This window comes from Vespa velutina, chromosome 13 (genome assembly GCF_912470025.1).
Source record: "Vespa velutina chromosome 13, iVesVel2.1, whole genome shotgun sequence".
NCBI lineage: Eukaryota > Metazoa > Arthropoda > Insecta > Hymenoptera > Vespidae > Vespa > Vespa velutina.
Window position 1 is genome coordinate 15,538 of NC_062200.1, and position 19,477 is coordinate 35,014.

The window sequence follows — 19,477 nt, forward strand, 5'->3', positions numbered from 1 at the left end:
TTCTTCTTTTCGATTTTCTTAAAAAGCTATGCGATTTTATTGGCAAAGCTTGCAACATACATTCTCAGCAAATCATAACAAACAAACCAACAACAGTTTCCACTACCTATGAAGATTTTTTTTTTCTTTTATATCTCGTCGATCCAGAATACGTAATATACATATGTATGTATGTATGCATGTATTTGCTTTGAACGTGTTTCATCCTCCGAAATCTCGCTCGTCACCTATATTATGATATATTGAAATTAACTTAACATATAAAATTATAAATTAATATTGACAATAGAAAATAATCAATTCTAAATCCTCAATTGGTCGAGGCTTAAAACTATATAAATCGTGTATACAAATGTGCGATCGAATAGTCGATAAAGCAATTATGATATTATGCACATTATAAGTATCAAAATTATAAAGTCAGCTCACCCAAATCGTTTTTCGATGATTAATTATTATTAATGATTAAGCTTCGATCTTTAAGATCGTTACTCTGTCGTTCTTAAGCATCATTGGTACAAATAATTATCGGTATAAATAATTATTGACAAATTGTTACTATTATTAACGACGATATCAGTTATTTTATTTTGCAAGTAAAAGAAATGAGCTTTCTATCGTACGGTAAGAATGCTTCGCATCTTCGAAGAAGCGATTTGTGAATATTATTTGTCAGGCCCTCGCTAATTGCCCCAGTCCTTTATTCAAATTTGCTGTCTTTTATTCGGCCGCAAAAATATGTAGAAAAATGTGGTATATTTAATGCTTTCTTATTACTTTTTATAACTTCATGTTTTTATCTTCGTCGACGCACGACGGACGAATAGTACCTATTTACTTATAATACGAGTATGTACTTCATGTGTCAATCGCTCTCTTTCTCTCTCTCTCTCTTTCTCTCTCTCTCACACACACATACACACATACACACAAACACACTCGCTCACTCACTCACACGTACTTTTTTCCATTTTTAAAAGCGGATGATCAACGGACGTATCCGTTAACGTTCAAGCGATCGACGCGATTCTAGCGTGCTAATTTTATCGAATTGGTGCTACTTACAGCTCTGTTGAATGAGTAAAAACGTACAAAATGTCGACAGATCGTCTTTCGACATGATCATCGAGCGAACATCGATCGATCATATCGTAATCGTGATCCTGAGCGTGATCGTCACGGAGTTCGATCGAGAACTTACGATTTCGGCAATGTTCGACTATAAAATCGATACAATTATACGTAATATTATGGTACGGCATAGTTATCTTGTGGTCAAAGCGAGGAAGAATCACGTGTCGTGCAAGACGGACGCGTTAAAACTTATCTTTTTATTATTTTCTCTTAAGTGAATTATTTAATACTTTGGAAAGTTCACTTCGCGAGGTGGTTCACCGTTCTCGACCATCCAAATGCTTCCGCTTTTGCCCATACTCAAAATATGAATCAACGCTTTGGCAACGTGCTCCGCTCTGGAAAAAGAAAAAAGAAAGAAAAGAAAAAGAAGAAAGAAGACAAAGAATATCTTTTATCCAAGGAATACGATATTAATTTGGGTATAAATCGATGATAAAAACAGTAAGGCTAAGTATATGTATCATTTAGCAAATTCGTTTTACTATAACGATTAATTATACGATATTTATTAATTTTTGCTCACTTTTGTGGAACCGAAGAAGCAGTATCTCGACTCCAGGCATCCTGATATCGCGGCGAAAGTAACTGTTTTCCAACATCTGCCACCAAATTACTGTCCGTGGCACTTGGACAAAGTGCCATCACTTTGACGCCCGTTAGCTCCACGTGATACTGATCCTATTTGCAACAATGAACGTCACATTAATAATATCTATTAATTGAAATAATAAAAATGATTTTTCTCATCTATATCCCTTATATAAACTTTACATACTGACGTACCCCAAATGCTCTGGTAAGACTAACGATTGCCGCCTTCGTAGCCGAATAGATGGGCACGCTGACGTAGGGGTTGATACTGATATTGCTTCCGGTATTCACGACTACACCACCCTGTCCACCTTTATCCGTACCCATAAATCGTTGAGCCAAGAGAGTGCCACGTATCACACCGTTCTAAAGAATTAAAAACAATGAGATTCGCCGTATAGAATGTTTCTCGCTATATAAATGGTCGTTCTCGATTGCCATTTAAAGGAAAATATTCACTTACAAGATTGATGTCGACTTCGAGCTCCCAGAATCGATCGTTCATGATACCGGCGTTGTTGATGACGATGTCGATATGTCCAAAAGCAGCGATCGTTGTTTGAAACGACGCTGTGAAAAGAGATCAATCAGAAGAGAAAAATTACTTATGGTACATTTCTATGATCGTGATCGTGATGACGTTACCTTCGAATTGTGGATAATCCGTGACATCGCACTGGGAGAATATCACTCGATCTTTTCCATATTGCACGGTCAGTTCGTCGGCCAATTTCTCACCTTCCGTACTGTTGATATCACAAATCGATACCTGTGTCAAATCGATAGAACGGCCTCATGATCATAAGATTTACACACAGACTACAGAAACGAAGAGAGAGATTACAATGTTTCCAAACGTCTTCTCTAATTAAACATCCTCTATTTTTCTGTTAACTGTCCGTCCACTCTTAAATATAGTATTGTGAACATATAATATTTACAATTACAAGACGCGAAAACAGACAAGAAATATCGCTATTAGCTCACCTTGGCTCCTTGATTTAATAACTCGATGGCGTAAGTTTTGCCGATACCGGAAGCAGCCCCCGTTACCAGGGCAACTCGCCCTTTAACTTCCATCCTTCGATTGATTTCCTAGTTCTGAATCGTAATGCCTCTCCCTAAACATGAAAAAATAAGTACAATTTATTATATATCGTATAATGTTGTGAATCAATCCAAGTCACTTGCCAATGAACTTGGCTGCGACCGATTCGGCATTGCTCGGCCTTGCTCGGCCTTGACAATGCTCACCGGATTGTCGTGCATAAAACGAGATATCGATTCGTAACTTTGAATTTGATTCTCGACGAGTTGATTTTGCTGATGCTATCGAATGTTTCGATTTATCGTGAAAGACCGCGCCATCATTCAGGGTGGAACGGAACAAAAGCGCGTCTACTCCCTCCCTCCTAGTCTCTCTCGCTCTCTCTCTCTCTCTCTCTCTCCTCCTCCCACACACCTCTGTCTCTTTCTCTCTCTCTCTCTCTCTCTCTCTCTCTCTCTCTGGCTCACTGTCTCACTGTATTCACTCGCTCACTCCTCGCATGTGTCGTAAGTAAGTACATGAGTCACTGAATTTAGTTTGAAAGCGTCGTTTACCGCACGCGCTTACTCCCAACGTGCCCTCTTCTTTCTCCGTTCCTTCCTACCAATGCGTCTCCCACCGCGAATCCCCTACGAGGTTTTTGTATCTACATATGTACGAGAGAGGTAACGTGCGTGCGCGTGTGCGTGAGTCTGGGTTGGGATACACGAGACAAAGTTCTAAGCGCTTTACCATACGCACCACATGTCAAACATAGCGCGTATCAAAGTAACTTTGCCGGTTGACACGTGTATGCCCCTTTAGAATAAGACTCGCCGATTGAATGATCGCATATATTTTCCCTCGCGTTTATTTTGTCTCGTCTCGCCGTAAAAAGGAAAGCAAATTGTTCGTCTGATTCGCGTTACGATGTAGAAAGAAAAGAAAGAAAAGAAAAAAAAGAAAAATGAAAAATTAACAAATACTTTCGGAGATGAAAAATCAAATTGTATCACTTTCATTCGAACGAAAATAAAAATCGCCGGCCTATTTAAACGTCTAATTAAACGTCATTCGAACGTATATGATCGTTCTGTAAACGTGAAAAAGGAGAAATCTTAATAAAAAGTCGTCTTGATAAAAACGACGATGAAAAAAAAACGAAGATAAAATTAATAATAATAATAATAATAATAATAATAATAATAATAATAAACGGAGAGAAGGTAAAATCGAAGCAGTAAACAAGATGCAAGCTAGTAGCGCGAAAAGTCTCCCTTTTGTTATATTTAGACGTTTTCCATACCTTTATAATCCCGCTGGTTCTCCCGAAGTCACGAGAAGCCGAGATGATAGAGACTGAAACGAAAGCGAAACGTGTCTCTCGGTTAGAGTACGCGCGCACACAAGCACATACGCAGAGACGCGCGCGCGCGCGCGCGCACGCACGCACGCACGCACGTACGGAAATGGATAAGAGGAAAAGGGGGCAAGAAACGAAGAAACAAACACGCACGAGAGTATCGAGATTCCAGGCTTCAACGAGGTGTGGTTGGTGATCGGGTTCCTACTGAAAGATCGAGACTCGCCTAAATTCCCACGGCAAGTGAATGCGCACACACCCTATATAGCTGGATATTGATTGGCGCGGGGTTGCGTGCCAACACGCGACGCACGTGTGTACGTGTCGACTCGCTGCGTTAGCGACTCGCGCCCCCTAGACAGCCCTTAACCTTCCATCCAATGCTGCTCCTCCTCCCTGTATACCCCTCAGCCGCCGTAAGATTAGGGATTCACCATTTCACGAAGGGCGAGAAAGCGACATCGACCCCGCCCTTGAAATGAGAACCTGCCACCGTCGTCTTCGAACGTCAAATCTTTCATTTGTATTTTCTTAGATTTGCTTAAAAATTATATTTTCAATTCACAAATTTGTCCGTTTTCCTGATAAACTTTTCATCTACATACGCGAGAAGAATTTTCTAATTCAAAAAATATTGTTGAAACATTCGAAATCTTTGATAAAACGATGATATTTGGATGTTCGAATGAAAGGAAGCGTCCGAAGTGTAATTTTCCCCGTATCGGCCAACCTCTCTCGGCTCACAACTAACTATTTAGGAGGAGTGATTTAAAAAAAAAAGAAAAAAAAAAAAAAAAAAAGAAATAGAAAAAAAAAACAAAAGAAAACAGAGAGAGAGAAGAAGAGAAAAATAAAAATGTCTCATTTTCAAATGATATTCATTCAAAATGGAAGAATTCCAATCGGAAGTACGATACGAGTCGAATTCGATTAACGACTTTCTCTCAGCCGCGATCGAACACGATCGATCGAGCTAAGAGTAGTATCAGGCAAACTCGAATGTGGAAATTTTTGGCCTTCGTCTGTCATGGCCGCGAGTCTCCGCGGTTACGTTTGGACAGGGTTTGATAATAACGAGAGCGAAGAGGATTCGAGGGAGGAAGATTTGAGAGGAGTTTTTCGTCGGCGAGGAGGAACCAATAGAGGAAGACCAGCACGAAATCCATTGCTGATCCTCCGGCCGTTACTTTCATCGTTACCAGGTCGTCGACTTGGTTCAAGGCCACGAACCGACGGACAATTACGTCAGGATGACGCTCAGGAAGCTATCGTTGCCCAATCAAATATTACGAGACGTCGTTTTCGTACTGCCGCTGTTCTTGCACTTAAACAGTGCAAGAGAAAACAGGCAGCCAGAGTGAGGAAGTGTGTTTGTCTCCCCTCCAATTACGCCCTGGTCGAGTTCCCAATTGTCTGGTCGGAACTTAGGTTATTTTTTCAGGCTATTATCTAGATCGACCTAGCGGCATGGACTTGGATTATTTCTCTATAAGCTAACATAGATATGAATCGAATGATGATATTGTGCGAACGAGGATTGTCGAATAATACACCCAATAATATCGATTATACAAAAACAAAGAGGCTCTTTTCTTTTTTCCTTTCCTCTTTCTCTCCTTCTTCCTCTTCTACTTGGGAAGGATAGAGCGTACGATCAACGAACGATTTATTTTCAGAGCAAATCGACAACTTTGCGACGGTGCTATCAGATGTGCCAAGGATGAGTTTTTTCCTGTTCATCGAGCCATACTTTCAGCGGTTAGTCCTTACTTCAAAGCCCTCTTCACCAATAGCCTCAAGGGTGGAAAGAGCGAGACTACCGAGGTAGTCATCGACTCGGTACCCAGCGAAATCTTCGCTCTGATACTCGATTATGCTTACACTGGCACCTGCAACGTTAACGCGGACAACGTAGAGCAACTCTTACCTTTGGCAGATCAATTCGAGGTCCTTGGCGTTGTCCAGCTCTGTTGTCAATTTCTCTTGCAAGAACTCAAACCGGACAATTGTCTAGGTATTAGGGAGGTCAATACGCGACATGACTTTGACGAAAAGGAATGTTGATCGATCCTAAGTTCGTTTTGTACGATCGTAGGAATCTTCAAATTTGCACGTCATTATTTCTGCCGGGATCTCGAAGAGAAAGGCCGAAGATACATTCGTCATCACTTCAAACATATACTTTACGAGAGTTCAGAGTTCAAGGAATTGCAGTCGGAGGAATTGGAGTCAATATTAGAGGACGACGAACTCAACGTGAAAAATGAAGAGATAGTATTCGAGGCCGTTAAAACCTGGGTCGAGTATAAAGTGGATGAGAGGAAGATTCACGTGACAAAGTTGCTGGAATGTATTCGTTATGGATCAATGAGCTACAATTATTTCGCTGACAACGTCCTCAATTGGAAACTCATTCGGGAAAACGAAGTAGGTAAAATACGAAGGGAATAAACATAAAACTGGAATGAATTTGAAATGTTTCCGATTTATTTTCCTTCCAGGCCTGTCAACGAACATTGCAGTCGGCAAAAGCTTACCTAACCGAACAAGACAACAAACAGAACGGAGAAATCGACATGAAGAATCCGTTGTCGAGACCACGAGTACCCTACGAAATACTTTTTGCGATTGGCGGTTGGAGTGCCGGTTCACCGACCAGTTTCGTCGAGACTTACGACACGAGGTAAAACTGGTCATGTCGTCGCGAAACAATTGGCCATAGTAAAATAAAGAGAACGTGCGGAGAAAAGAATGAAGGAAATGAAAAAAAAAAAAACAAAAAAAGAAAAACGAATAAAAAAAAGCAAAACAAAAGAAAGAGAAAAATAAAATAAAATAAAATAAAATAAAATAAAATAAAAGGAAACAAAAAGGATAGATAGCGAAGAAAATATCTGCGTAATCCATGCCTTAAGAATCATATTTGTGTAAATGTCAACTGTGTAAACTACAGAGCTGACAGATGGTTTCTATCAGTAAGCACGGATCTGACGCCACGAGCTTATCACGGGATATGCGCTCTCAACGATCTCATCTACATGATTGGAGGATTTGATGGGAATGAACACTTTAACACCGTCCGATGTTTCGATCCAGTGACGAAGGAATGGCGTGAACGAGCTTGCATGTACCACGCTAGGTGTTATGTTAGCGTTTGTACGCACGGTGAGTTATGGTTAAACTTCGAAAATAAGTTAATATCAAGTGCCCTCTATTTTTCCAAAAGGTGGCAAGATATATGCATTAGGAGGATACAATGGAAGAACCAGAATGAATTCGGCCGAACGATACGAACCACAGAAGAATCAATGGGAAATGATACCGCCGATGAATCGACAACGTTCGGACGCTAGTGCGGCTGCACTCCGCAATAAGATTTATATCGTTGGCGGTTTCAATGGTCAGGAAATCCTCGACTCCGCCGAGGTCTACGATCTCGAAAGCAATCAGTGGAGTTACATTCGATCGATGATCAGTCCTAGATCCGGTGTCTCGTTGGTTGCTTTTCGAGATAGTCTTTACGCTCTGGGCGGCTTCAACGGCTTCATTAGGCTAAGTTCCGGTGAAAGTTTCTTCGATACTCGAAACCCGAGCGACAATCAGTTTGTCCTTTCTACTTTTCTTTAGCCATCTCCTTGATCTCCTTTTAGGAGAACGTTACAGTCCTAACAACTCCGAGGATTGGCAGGAAGTCACCGAAATGTTCAGTCCACGAAGTAATTTTGCCACCGTGATCCTCGACGATATGATCTTTGTAGTTGGAGGTTTCAATGGTGAGTCAAAGAGTCTCTAACTGGCTTCTCGATGATCTATTTCAATGATCGAAACGAGAAATAGAATCACTATCGCCCATAACCATTAGGTACAACCACTATCGCCTACGTTGAGTGCTACGATGCGGATAGCAACGAGTGGTACGACGCGTCGCCGATGAATCTCAATCGGAGTGCACTCAGTGCCTGCGTGATATCTGGTCTATCAAACGCACGAGAGTACTCCTACCTCAGCAAAGTACGAGATCTTGGTCAAGGTAAGTCTGATCTATCTTATTTTATTTTACCTTTAATTCTCCTATAATCTTTTTCTCTTTACCGCCTATATATATTTTAAATATTCGATTTATTGTTAATAGTCTCTCATTGATATTTAGGTCAAGCAACTACGAATGGTCGTGTAAAACCGGATCAAGCTGGAGAAGGTCCTACCGAGACGAACATTGCCATGATCATAGACGAAGCAATTGGTATGAATGCTGCTGGACCTATTGACGGTATGGCCGAGGGTGCTCTTGGAAATTTTCACGAGGAAAACGACGAAGCGCCAGAGGACTTTCGTAACGTCGAATAGGACGGAACGCTATCCTTTCTAATTATTTATTATTATTTTAAGAAATTAAAAAAACGCACACACATGCACACGCACACACACGCACACGCACGCACACGCACACGCACAAAAGCACACACAAAATCATATCGTTAATCGGAAGCAAAGCAACATTTCTACAAAAGATTCAAGATCAAACAACTTTACAAATTTTTATCCTTCAATCGATTTAGCAATTTATCGTTTTAGCAAATTTTTTATGCGATATTGATATCTTTTTTATTTTTTTCTTTTTTCTTTTCTTTTTTTTAATCTTTGTAAAATTTACAAGGGACACGTTAATTTCACGCGTGTATATACGATTTTAATTTCTCTGATTATCACGTACGTCTATGACTTTTATCTATAGTGTCTCAAACACGTTTATTTTGAAGATATAAAGAACGAAATGGTGAAAATTATTTCGAATTTTTATTCTCGCACGTGTATCTTCCGATTGTGTTCGTTATCGTGATTGTTATGTAATCAGAGAGATATTTAATCCTATTAATAAAACTATATAAATGTGTCTTTATTCCTTTCTTTTTTTTCTTCTTTATGAAAGTATAGAGCAAGCTGAAGATAAAAATCAGGTTATTGGCATGCAGCCGGTCCCCTTCATTAATAAATCGAGATTTTGTATTAATCTATCTCTTTATGTATAGATTTATTTCATTTTTTCTCATATGTACGCATATATTATGTATAGTGTATACATTGTTACTTCTTCATTGGTGTTTCTCCTTTAACGACAAACTTCTTTACTTCTTGTACTTCTCTCTTCCCCGCCTCTCATTCTCTCTCTCTCTCTCTCTCTCTCTCTCTCTCTCTCTCTCTCTCTCTCTCTCTCTCTCTCTCTCTCTCTCTCTAATCCCTCTCGCACGATACACGATCTTATTCCACAAAACCATACATAGTTGTATTGATAAATACTTGCTGATTTCATTGGTTAAACTGAATTAAAAATATACCACTAATCAACGAACGAACGAGTCAGGCGTGTTCCCCTCTTATTTTTTTCTTTTTTGCCAATCGTAAGATCTCAAACATGATCGAACGTAATGTCGAGCACGCCGATCGTTTGTCGTTTGGTCGATTCTCGTAATTAAAAATAGTATAACAATCGATGCACGTACGCGCGTAAAAAAAGAAATCAGATTAAAATCGATGACGCGCTCGTCCTACTGCCGAGAAATCCATCGAGTAAATTCTTCTAAAATTGCGAATGTGCATTTTTTTCACGGTTAAATGATATACCTACGTGTGTTTATATACATACACACACATGTATATTGATCGATCGATCGATCGATCGATCGTTAGAATCCATCGTCGGATCGTATCTTCGTTTGCAGTTTTCGCAACTGTGTCCTCGTCAAAACGAGTTGCTAGAAATATTGTGCCATGCGTACGACGATAAGAAACTAAAACATTACACAAATCATGTTCATATGTGTGTGGGTGTGTGTGTGTGTGTGTGTGTGTGTGTGTGTATGTATGTATGTGTATACACATATTGACTTATGTAAAATCAATTCAAATGGTACACGTATGTTAATTCTCGATATGATTACAAAGACTCATATGCGAACGAACAACTAATTATGATTTTAATGAAAATTCCTATGGCATATGATTTCACGATGAATGAAAAAATTATCTCTCGAAGATCAATATTCAATATTGCCTAATTTTCTTTATATTATTCGATTTCAAATCTTTTCTTATTATTTTTCCTTTCTTTTGGCGGTCACCGTATTTTTTCTTATAATGCGATGCGACGAAAAAGGGCCGGTTTGCATTTCGTCGAATCGTAAAAATGAAACTTTGTTTACGCTCCAACAAATTCATTTATAATAATCGATTCGTTCATATAATTAATTAATATGCAAATGTCGACATTGTTAATGCCTTTTAAAAATCGTTAATAATTTTTTATCATAGATGGTCATATAATAATTATTTATCTCTCTCCCTCTCTCATGCACACAAACACACACACACACACACACACACAAGCATTCTCTTTCTTTTTATTCTTTCTTTATATGGGATACCAGCCCATTGAAAAAGCAAAAAGGAAATATGATGAGTCGCAAAAATCTATTTAATTTATCGTAAAAAAATCGATCAAGGTTCGCGTTCAATTTCTACTGGATCTCTTTTTCTTTTTCATTAAGCATACACTCGCGATAAAAAGGAACGATATTACCCAAGGCTTTTAATATTACGATAAAAAGCGGAACAAATCGGTCTTGAATATACATATAAATAAATGATGATGAAGAAAGAAATGAAGATTTCGATACTTAGCACCAACGACTTAAGAGTCTTGTAAAGAGTCTTAGCTATAATTAATTAAAAGCTAATCGTACGATAATGATCGACAAGCTACGACGATGATGCTACGAAACTATAACGCCATTTCACTTTTCTTTCTTTATTATTAATATATATGTATATATATATATATATATATATATATATATATATATATATATACATATACTTCGTTTCAGCTTTCTCTCTCTCTCCCTCTCTGGCGCGCGCGCGTCTCTCGTTCCAACGACGATTGATCGATCAATGTAATAGGCGTATCTTCTTATGTAGAACATCCGCAGGTCGAGTTATTTAATTAATTATAATTCTTCATAGATTGTTACGAGCAATTGAGATCTAGTACTGGAGGGATTTCATATACCTGAAACAATTTTTTTTCTTTTCTTCTCTTTCTCTCTTTAGATACGTTTCCGTTTTCTTCGCACGCAAATAGAGCGCCCTTTCATCTTCCATTAGCGCGACATGTATTCTTCGTTCGCAAGCTCGTTCGCGTTACGCTCCTTCAAAAGTTCTAATCGAATTGTGCACGTTTCGTTTCGCCGTGCAACACCAACGAAAATCGCACAAATATAATACTCCAATTCATGTTGTCTTTTCTAGTTTATTTTTTTTTTCTTTTCGTCCATCATCCTTTTTTTCGTTTTCTTATTTGGTTCATCCATCCTCTCCACACGCACGGGACGCACTCACACTTATCTGAGGGTAACAATTGACATGCGTTTCGTAACTTTCCTAACGCCTAGACAATGCTTTCTTTCTCTCTCTCTCTCTCTCTCTCTCTCTCTCTCTCTCTCGCGTACTTTTTATTTTATATTTTATTTTTTTTTTTATTTCTTTTTTTAACTTTTCTCCTTTCTTTTCTTTTAAATACGCGGCGAATCGCTGACTCTTACAAAGAGAATTATCCGTGACTTCATTGACAAAAACTGATCGGAGAAAATTGTATTTGAGGTGTCAATTTAAAAATGTGAAATGAGAATTACGAATATACGAATATTTATTAAATACGATTTTCGATGAATACGATAATCGATCGAGTATCATAATTTTGTTCGTCTCTTAGCGACAAAATGCATTAACAATAACATTCGATTAACGTAATGAAAATTTGAGCGTTGCTGTTAATAGGTTTAACGTGCATGTATGAAAACTAAAACGAGTTATGTTTATATCATTAGCGGGTTAACGATGAACTCTTATGTTAGTCTAACAGAGTCAGCGAAACACTGTCTGCGTACTTTTTAACGCGCGGCAAGTATATTGCGACGAATGACTCGAGTCGATTGCGAGTTTTTTGACATTCTTGAAAAGAAACAAGGAAGAAAAATAGAAAAAGAAATGTACATTGCGACGCATACTTGCCCAACCAATTGACCAATCTCGTTCGACGATCTTACAATTAAATTAATGTAGGTATGTATGACTTTTCGTCGCGACATATCGATGAAATTGGCGTTACGAGGATCCGTCGATGATTCCCGATAATTTTTGCTCGTGATTTTATTTTTATTTTTTTCTTTGATTTTTGTATTCTTTCCTAAAAATCGTCGATCGATCTCGAACTAGGCCGAAAGATTTTTAAACCGATGCGATCGTGGGAAAATCGTTTACTTTTAAAATGTAATCGTTTTTTTTTCTTCGTCGTTAATCAAACTACCTAATCAATAATCATGCGGTGTCTCCCATACTTATGATTAGAAACGGACTAGCTATTAAAGAAGCGACGATAACGCGCCGTTCTCTCTCTCTCTCTCTCTCTTTCTCTCTCTCTCTCTCTCTCTCTCTCTCTCTCTCTCTCTCTCTCTCTCTCCCTATCAACATACTCTTGTTCCTTTTTGTCGTTCATCATTCTTTGGCTTTTATGACTTAGAATACACAACAGATCATGACCGTACTCTCATCCGTGAATGAAACTGTGCCCGTTCCTTATCTGAAATATTTGAGACCAGCAACGAGGAGAAATTTCTCGATGAAAAGCTCGGAGTCAAGGACGGCGATGTGAGCTGCTCGACCGATCAGAGCGTTAGCTGTCGGTGGAAGCGCATGATGGACATCGTATCTGACCAAACTCACACCGGATGCCGACATCACGGGATAGAGTATATTTTGCACCATCTCGCGATACGCTGCCCCTACAAATAAGAAAACTTGTCATGAATTAAATATAATACATATGAAGATAGACACATTTATATATTTGTGTATGTGCGCATAATTATAAAATACTCGATTGAGAGAAAAGAAAAAAAAGTTAAAATATTTTCTGATGGTTTTTTTCCATAGACGAGATATTGGAATACCTTGATCGGACGGATCACGTACGGCAGCCTTGCAGAGTTCTATTCTCGCCGAGTGAAGCGGTACGTACCGATCTTGAGCGCTTCCGCACAAGAGTACGTGCTTGAATTTTTGCAAATTGCTCTTCTGACTTAAACGAAACATGAAGGAACGCCTGACATCTGGCGCGTCCTTCATCGCCAGTTGGAGCAACGATCCGGACTTTTTCCATTTTTGCATGAACCACATACCTAGCGATATATGAAAAAGATATACCAACAGATGTGTGTATATACAAACATATATATATATATATATATATATATATAGATAGATAGATAGATAGATAGATAGATATCTGGCGATATCGATATCGGTACTGCACGTCGCACACCGACTCCCGTTTAAGTATAATCTCACTAACCAGCATTAACCAATCCACTGGTATTATAAAGAGTGCCTAAATGAGGTCCGCTTAAACTAAGGAAGGTATGCAAACGAGGAAGTAATGGCCGAAGTTGTGGTCGCGTTAGAGCACTTCGTATGATGATGGTCCCCAGAGAGTGCCCAATGAAGCTCACTTTCGTTGGATTCAAGCCCGATATTTCGATATGATGACGAATCTCAGCTACTAGTCTATCCGTCATCGTGTCAAAGTCCGAAAAGGTATCACCCTTAAAAGCGATAAGATTTAATTCAACAACAAAGTCATACACAGCAAAGAAGAAAGGAGAATATATATGATGTAAAGATGGAAACACTTACTTGATTCTTTTCGGACATGAGAAAGTCCAAGTGTGCCCCAGGTAGACCCAATTCGAGATAAGTCTTGACGAGACGTAGATCAGCCGCATTACCATCGAGCCCGTGTACGCAAACGATTAGATGAGCACCTTCCGGCGAGAAGAGTCGGTACTCGTCGCTGATGTGGAAATACGGCAAGGTCGAGGCCAGACTCGGGTAATCGCTAAGAGGCACATTCGATCTTAGAGGTTGAATCGACGACGGGGTCAGAAGGTCACCGTATCCGAAAGAACGGGCACGCTTATGGAAGCGATACTGCGCTTCCTTGCGTTCTCTAAATAGGGTAAGGTAGATAAAGAGAACTTAAAATACGAACGGAAAGGTGGAGCGGAGTGAGAGAGAGAGAGAGAGAGAGAGAGAGAGAGAGAGAGAGAGAGAGAGAGACTAGAAACGGCGAATCAAAACGCCTCGACTCAATCCATCCAAGACACAGAACACGCCATATTACAAATACATTCTTGCGTTAGCGGGAAGAAACAAAAGATAAAAATTTCGAGAGAGAGAGAGAGAGAGAGAGAGGATCGTTGCGGTCTGTCGGAAGAGTACCGGAGGAACCGAAAGCATTGGTCAGGACAATCCTCAAAATCCAATAAATACACACCTATAAATCCTTCCAGAGAAGCTCATCTGTCGCTTAAACTCCTCCTTGCATTTTTTAAAATTGATCAAGTCGTCCTGTGTGCTCTGCAAAAGTTCCTTGCCTTCTTGATAACAATCCAAACAGATGTCCCTACCAGCACCGTATGCATTTTCCCGACTACGTTGAGGACTACAGGGTGCCGTCTTGTTTCGCTTGGGACTCCGAGTTCTCTTTACCGTCTCGTAAACGTGATAAAGAGGATTGTCGATAGGGACTGGTGGATCACGAAACTCTTCGGGAGGTGGTGGCTCGTCCTGGAACATCTTGGGTGGCGGCAATCTAACTTCCTCGTAAGAATGTTCGATCGGACTACTCTCCTTTGCCGGACTCTTTTTCCTCGGTACGATCTTGGAAAGCTTCTGACGCAACTGCTCGCTGGACAATCTCGCGTTACGCCTTTGTTCCGAGCTAGACGTGTCGCCGCTGCTGACCCAACCAGAACACTCGGACGTCAAGTTGCTAGAGCTCGAACTCGTCGTAGGACTACTCGGTCGAGTGGACGGCGGACTAAGGGGATTTGGAATGACGGGATGATTGTTACTAAGGCTATCTTTGCTATCGCGTATCGGCATGCATGGTAGCGAAACGGCGCTACGCGGGACTACGATTTTGTTCTGTGCCACGGGTACGCTGGCACACCTCAGTCTTTTCACATTGGGCGGCTGTTCACCGGTACTTGAAATCTCGGACGATGGCGTTTTCCCGTTCGTAACCGATATCTCGATCGGGGACTTTATCGGTTCAACCTGAAAAAGAATATGTTATATGCAGGTATGTATATCGGGTTCGTCGCAAATCAGACGAAACGGAAGAAAAGAATTCGAAAGCAAACCATTATCATTACCTTCAGAATGATCTTATTGTTGTTCTCAACTTCGAGGACACTGGTCGTAGGCGCTGGCGGTGGATGACGATACTTGGGCAAAGGTGCCATAGCCGGATCTTGATAAGCCGGAGGCGGTGGTGCGGCCTTCCTGTTCCTATGCGCACACTTTCTAACGTCCTCGGGTGGACGTTCGGTGTCGAGAACGGGAGCGGAATGTGGCCTCCTACCGTGCTTATCCCTTCTTCTTTCAACGCGCGTTTCCCTCTTTGGTTCGACCTTGAGCGTAATTACCTCGTAGAGAGGCTCGTTAGGTGATTCGATAGTTTTCTTTTCGCGTTGACCTCGCTTCTGCTGTTTCTCCTCCATGTAACAAGACAAAGTTACACCGTTTCGTGGTGACTTTGTCACTCTCTCATCTTTCCGTTTCGTTCTCTCTCTCCTAAACTCGCAACATTCGTTCCTCTCAACCTCATCGACGAGTCTGTCGGTACTCTTTGGTCTCTTTGGTCGATCAGTCTCGTCGCGGGTACGGCCGCTGGTGCCGTTCGTTCGATAAAAGAACGAATCCGTAGTGGTCGAGGAGTAATTCGATACTCTGTACAACGGTTCCATCAGCAACGAATGACTGCTCGTCAGGGTCGTACCGTTCATCGAATTCTGCATTTCCCGATTGCGTTGTCCATGACCCGAGCCAGTTTTTCCGATTGTGTGATAACGTCGTGATTCCAATCCGTTCGTTTGATTGTATTTACCACCTGTTTGATGTGCCTGCTTTCTGCCATTTCCACGATATGTTATCCTGTCGAGAGTGGCCGTGTGAAGAGGCTGTTGTTCGCGCAATAAACCATCAACGTTTGCACCCGACTTGCCAAGAGGAAAATTGTTTTGATCGTTGCCGGTAAGACCTTGGCGATTCAACAATCGATGACTCCTTGGCTCCAATCGTATCCTCCTGGTGTCCAAAGAGTGAAAGTCTGAAAGAAGCACATAAAAGCTCGCCTCAACGTGAGATAATACGTTCGTTCATTCGATATGTAAAGAAAACAAAATTAAGAGAGGGGACCGAAGGAAAGGAAAAAAGAAGAAAAAGAAAAAAAGGAAAGGAAAGAAAGAAAAAGATCATACCTTCGGAGATTTGTGAAGATTTGCTCTCGGTATTCAAGCAATCGGCCAGCTGGGCCAAGTCCAACGTTCTGATATAGGAGGGTACCGTTAGATTCTGTTCGCAGGATTTACCGGACGGCCGATAGCCAGGGAGTCGAGTGTCCGACGGTAGCTCGGGAAACATCGCCACAAGGAGCGAACCGATGGACGCGGATTGCGGATCGACTTGTTGCCGATTTTGCACCAACATCTGCGTGGATTTGGCACGAGGAAGAGGTATCACCGGAGTGGAACTCAACGATGGATTTGGCGCCGAACATGCCTGCTGCTGTCCGGACGGTGGTAAGAGGGTGTTGCCGGACGGTACCGTTGACCTTGGCCTTCCTCCTCTCGACGGAACCGTCGCTGGCGGGGTCGCATTTCTAATTCCGCCACGTTGTTTGGGAAATAATTGCGTCGAGACCGATCTTTAATTATACGCGTAAATCTCGTAAGGAATAAAGATTTTTAATTGGCTCGCACGAGTTGAACGATCGATCAACGAGGCTCAAACAAACCTGGGTAATGTCTTAGGAGACGACCTTGGCTGCAACGGCGCCATTTCGGGGCCCAGCTGATCGAGAGACTTGCTATGCCTGGCCGGCAATGTCGAAGGGCTGGTCGCGAAACGAGCCTGCATCGCTCCAATATCCTGCGCAGCACCTTCGCTTCTCGGCGACCAGATACCCATAGACCTGGACTCCAAAATCGCGGCGATCCCACAGCTGCAATCGTCCATGCTGGGAACTGAAGGATAACACATTCTACGTATAACGTATTATCTCTTTTTCGTTTTAACGAGAAAACGTCCGATAACCGATCTAGATCGTATCAAACGGACGGTCTTCTTCTTACTACTGTTTCTGTGTCTCTGCTGCATGTCGGCATATTGATCCTCGAATATTAAAGGCAACGAATGAAGATCGCCGTCCAATTCCGGGCAATGTACCGGCAACGGTGGCAGCGAGGCGAGATAACGCGATCTTCGTGCGGTCTCGCTCACAGCCTGATACGATTGATAATTTGCGTCGTAACAGCCCGCCGCCGACATTCTTGGATTTTCCAATACGAAGAAACCCTCGGCGAAGCGTTTGACCTGAAAAACGAGCTTGGTGAAAACAAGTACGATCGAGGAAATACGATCGAGCCGCAATATCTTACTCTCAACTGATGATGAATCCTAGCGAGATGTTGATGCACAGCTTCGCGACCAGAGAAAGCTTCCAGAAAGTGTTGCCAGAGGACGATATTTTGTGCGCATAGTTGAGCTATATCTGCCTCTTCCGTATCCATCATCTGCAATCGATTACATACATGACATGTTATTTTCACAATAAACCGATCGGATATTGGATGGCGAACTAACATACGACCTTGGTGATCTCTTTGTGCGTGTTCTGTGCAAGCTCGAGTGCCCTTTGCTGCCAAGAAGGTAAAAGTCTCGCTAGATCGGCCAGATCGTTCAACAGGGATTCCCTAGCGGCTAAAAGTAATCTCGTCACTTCCTGTTGTACCAACCTGGCGTGTTGCATCCTGGTAGCCGAACCGACGCACCTTGTCGTGCTTTCCTACAGCCAACAAAAATGAGGGGAATTCAATCGCAGTCAGTTTAAGGAGAAACCAATGAACCACCACTTGGCTGCTAAACTTACAACGTTCCCGAATGTTGCGTTATTCTCATTGTTCGCTGTCGTCTGTTTAAACTGCAACCAAGGCTTCCCACCGCGTGGTGCGCTACAAATTACGTAAATGGGTTGATCGGCCGAACGGGAAGATTAATAAATATGCAAAGAAGATTTCTCAAAACTTACCAACTCTGAACATAATGCAGGATGCTCTTCCTGATTGTTCGCGCGTGAAAATCCAATATAAGAAACGAAAGAGAATAATGAACAGCGTGCCAATATATAAGCAGAAGACAGAGAGAGAGAGAGAGAGAGAGAGAGAGAGAGAGAGAGAGAGAGAGAGAGAAAGGAGAACGAAAGAGATACCGACTTGATGTACGGCTGATGAAGCGCCACGAGGCAAGCGTGGATCGTGATGGATACGGCGGCGAGATGAAAGTAATCGAAGAGAACCGGGAGATGATAATGGAGGCCCTTCGTTGGCGCGAAGTTTAACTGCAATGCCCTGAAAAGGAATCGAACGGAGAATAATGAAAGAAAAAAACGCGTAAAAGAGAGGGAGAGGAGGAGGAAGAAATAGAGAGAGAGAGAGAGAGAGAGAGAGAGAGAGAGAGAGAGAGAGAGAGAGAGAGAGAGAGAGAGAGAGAAAGGAGTGCACGAGTTGTTCGAAAGTATCGATTTTCGTCCGTTTCATCGGAACACTCATTCGTTGTATCATTTCTAATACGTGCGAGCTTACGTGTGGGTACGTGTGCGTGCATGCATGTGTGCGTGAGCGTATCCACGAGTCCTCGAGTTACGTCAGTGTGTTTCATCGTGATCACGATAAACCGATTGTAAATGAGAGAGAGAGAGAGAGAGAGAGAGGAGGGAGAGAAAGGGAAAGAGGCAGCCGTTAAAGTGCTCACCTCGATGACACGCATGCCATGTTTCCGGGTTGTGTATGTTCACTGAACCATAGTTCGACGCCGAGATTGAAGTGGGTGCGAGACAGGGCCTCCTCGATCTTGTGACTGTGTACAAGCACGTGGGCACGAAATAGGACCGAAGTACCCAGTGTCACCTCTTCGTTTCTGTACAAGATTGGAAAGCGTTTGCTCGTGCCCGGTGCCTCCAACGAATCTAAAACGACGTCTTTACGTTCCCCTATTGCCCAATTAGAGGGTGACGATGATTCGATTAGACCCGAGTAATTGATTTCTTCACTAGCAAGGGAAACTCGTGATCGTTTTATCACAACTTACTCTTATTATAGATTTTTAATTGAACTTGCTACCTCTATCTCTTTTCTTACTTTTATCTATTCTTGAAAAATATATTTCTAATAAAAATTGAAGCA

At 41.5% G+C, this 19,477-nt stretch overlaps 3 protein-coding genes across 19 annotated transcripts in view; 1 reads left to right on the forward strand and 2 right to left on the reverse strand.

The window, feature by feature from the left end:
- On the reverse strand, nucleotides 1-4,418 carry LOC124953815 (15-hydroxyprostaglandin dehydrogenase [NAD(+)]-like). Of its 7 annotated transcripts, XR_007102346.1 has the most exons (9): nucleotides 4,272-4,418; nucleotides 4,062-4,114; nucleotides 2,716-2,849; nucleotides 2,374-2,497; nucleotides 2,192-2,298; nucleotides 1,921-2,094; nucleotides 1,661-1,815; nucleotides 1,066-1,472; nucleotides 1-227 (listed from the first exon to the last, which is right to left on the reverse strand). XR_007102346.1 is itself a non-coding variant. In XM_047505758.1 (8 exons), the coding sequence occupies exons 3-8, from the start codon at nucleotides 2,806-2,808 to the stop codon at nucleotides 1,358-1,360; spliced, it is 768 nt and encodes a 255-aa protein (XP_047361714.1). In that variant the 5' UTR covers nucleotides 2,809-2,849; nucleotides 4,062-4,114; nucleotides 4,272-4,418; the 3' UTR covers nucleotides 1-1,357. The 7 variants fall into 7 exon arrangements, 6 of the variants coding, with proteins under 6 accessions (XP_047361714.1, XP_047361716.1, XP_047361715.1 ...); XM_047505758.1 differs by having other exon boundaries at nucleotides 1-1,472; XM_047505760.1 differs by lacking the exon at nucleotides 4,062-4,114 and having other exon boundaries at nucleotides 1-1,472; nucleotides 4,272-4,415.
- LOC124953819 (kelch-like protein 10) lies at nucleotides 3,177-9,318 on the forward strand. The gene is made up of 9 exons (XM_047505771.1): nucleotides 3,177-5,546; nucleotides 5,795-6,132; nucleotides 6,214-6,545; nucleotides 6,620-6,801; nucleotides 7,072-7,283; nucleotides 7,345-7,680; nucleotides 7,769-7,891; nucleotides 7,981-8,148; nucleotides 8,269-9,318. Exons 1-9 carry the CDS (start codon nucleotides 5,146-5,148, stop codon nucleotides 8,463-8,465), a joined length of 2,289 nt encoding a protein of 762 aa, XP_047361727.1. The 5' UTR covers nucleotides 3,177-5,145; the 3' UTR covers nucleotides 8,466-9,318.
- Nucleotides 9,279-19,477, reverse strand: part of LOC124953801 — a 21,175-nt gene continuing 10,976 nt past the window's right edge. For 5 of the 11 annotated variants that reach the window (XM_047505720.1, XM_047505721.1, XM_047505718.1 and 2 more), the window contains exons 4-18: nucleotides 19,047-19,260; nucleotides 18,509-18,643; nucleotides 18,325-18,354; nucleotides 18,166-18,247; nucleotides 17,887-18,081; nucleotides 17,675-17,809; nucleotides 17,369-17,609; nucleotides 17,032-17,260; nucleotides 16,496-16,941; nucleotides 15,389-16,344; nucleotides 14,506-15,290; nucleotides 13,866-14,178; nucleotides 13,525-13,774; nucleotides 13,124-13,351; nucleotides 9,279-12,955 (exon numbers count right to left, since the gene is read on the reverse strand). In XM_047505720.1, coding sequence (XP_047361676.1) covers nucleotides 12,750-12,955; nucleotides 13,124-13,351; nucleotides 13,525-13,774; nucleotides 13,866-14,178; nucleotides 14,506-15,290; nucleotides 15,389-16,344; nucleotides 16,496-16,941; nucleotides 17,032-17,260; nucleotides 17,369-17,609; nucleotides 17,675-17,809; nucleotides 17,887-18,081; nucleotides 18,166-18,247; nucleotides 18,325-18,354; nucleotides 18,509-18,643; nucleotides 19,047-19,260 — 4,445 coding nt within the window. In that variant the 3' untranslated portion in view covers nucleotides 9,279-12,749. Of the gene's footprint in view, nucleotides 12,956-13,123; nucleotides 13,352-13,524; nucleotides 13,775-13,865; nucleotides 14,179-14,505; nucleotides 15,291-15,388; nucleotides 16,345-16,495; nucleotides 16,942-17,031; nucleotides 17,261-17,368; nucleotides 17,610-17,674; nucleotides 17,810-17,879; nucleotides 18,082-18,165; nucleotides 18,248-18,324; nucleotides 18,355-18,508; nucleotides 18,644-19,046; nucleotides 19,261-19,477 lie in introns of those variants that run through there. The other 6 variants (XM_047505725.1, XM_047505726.1, XM_047505722.1 and 3 more) reach the window with 5 other exon arrangements.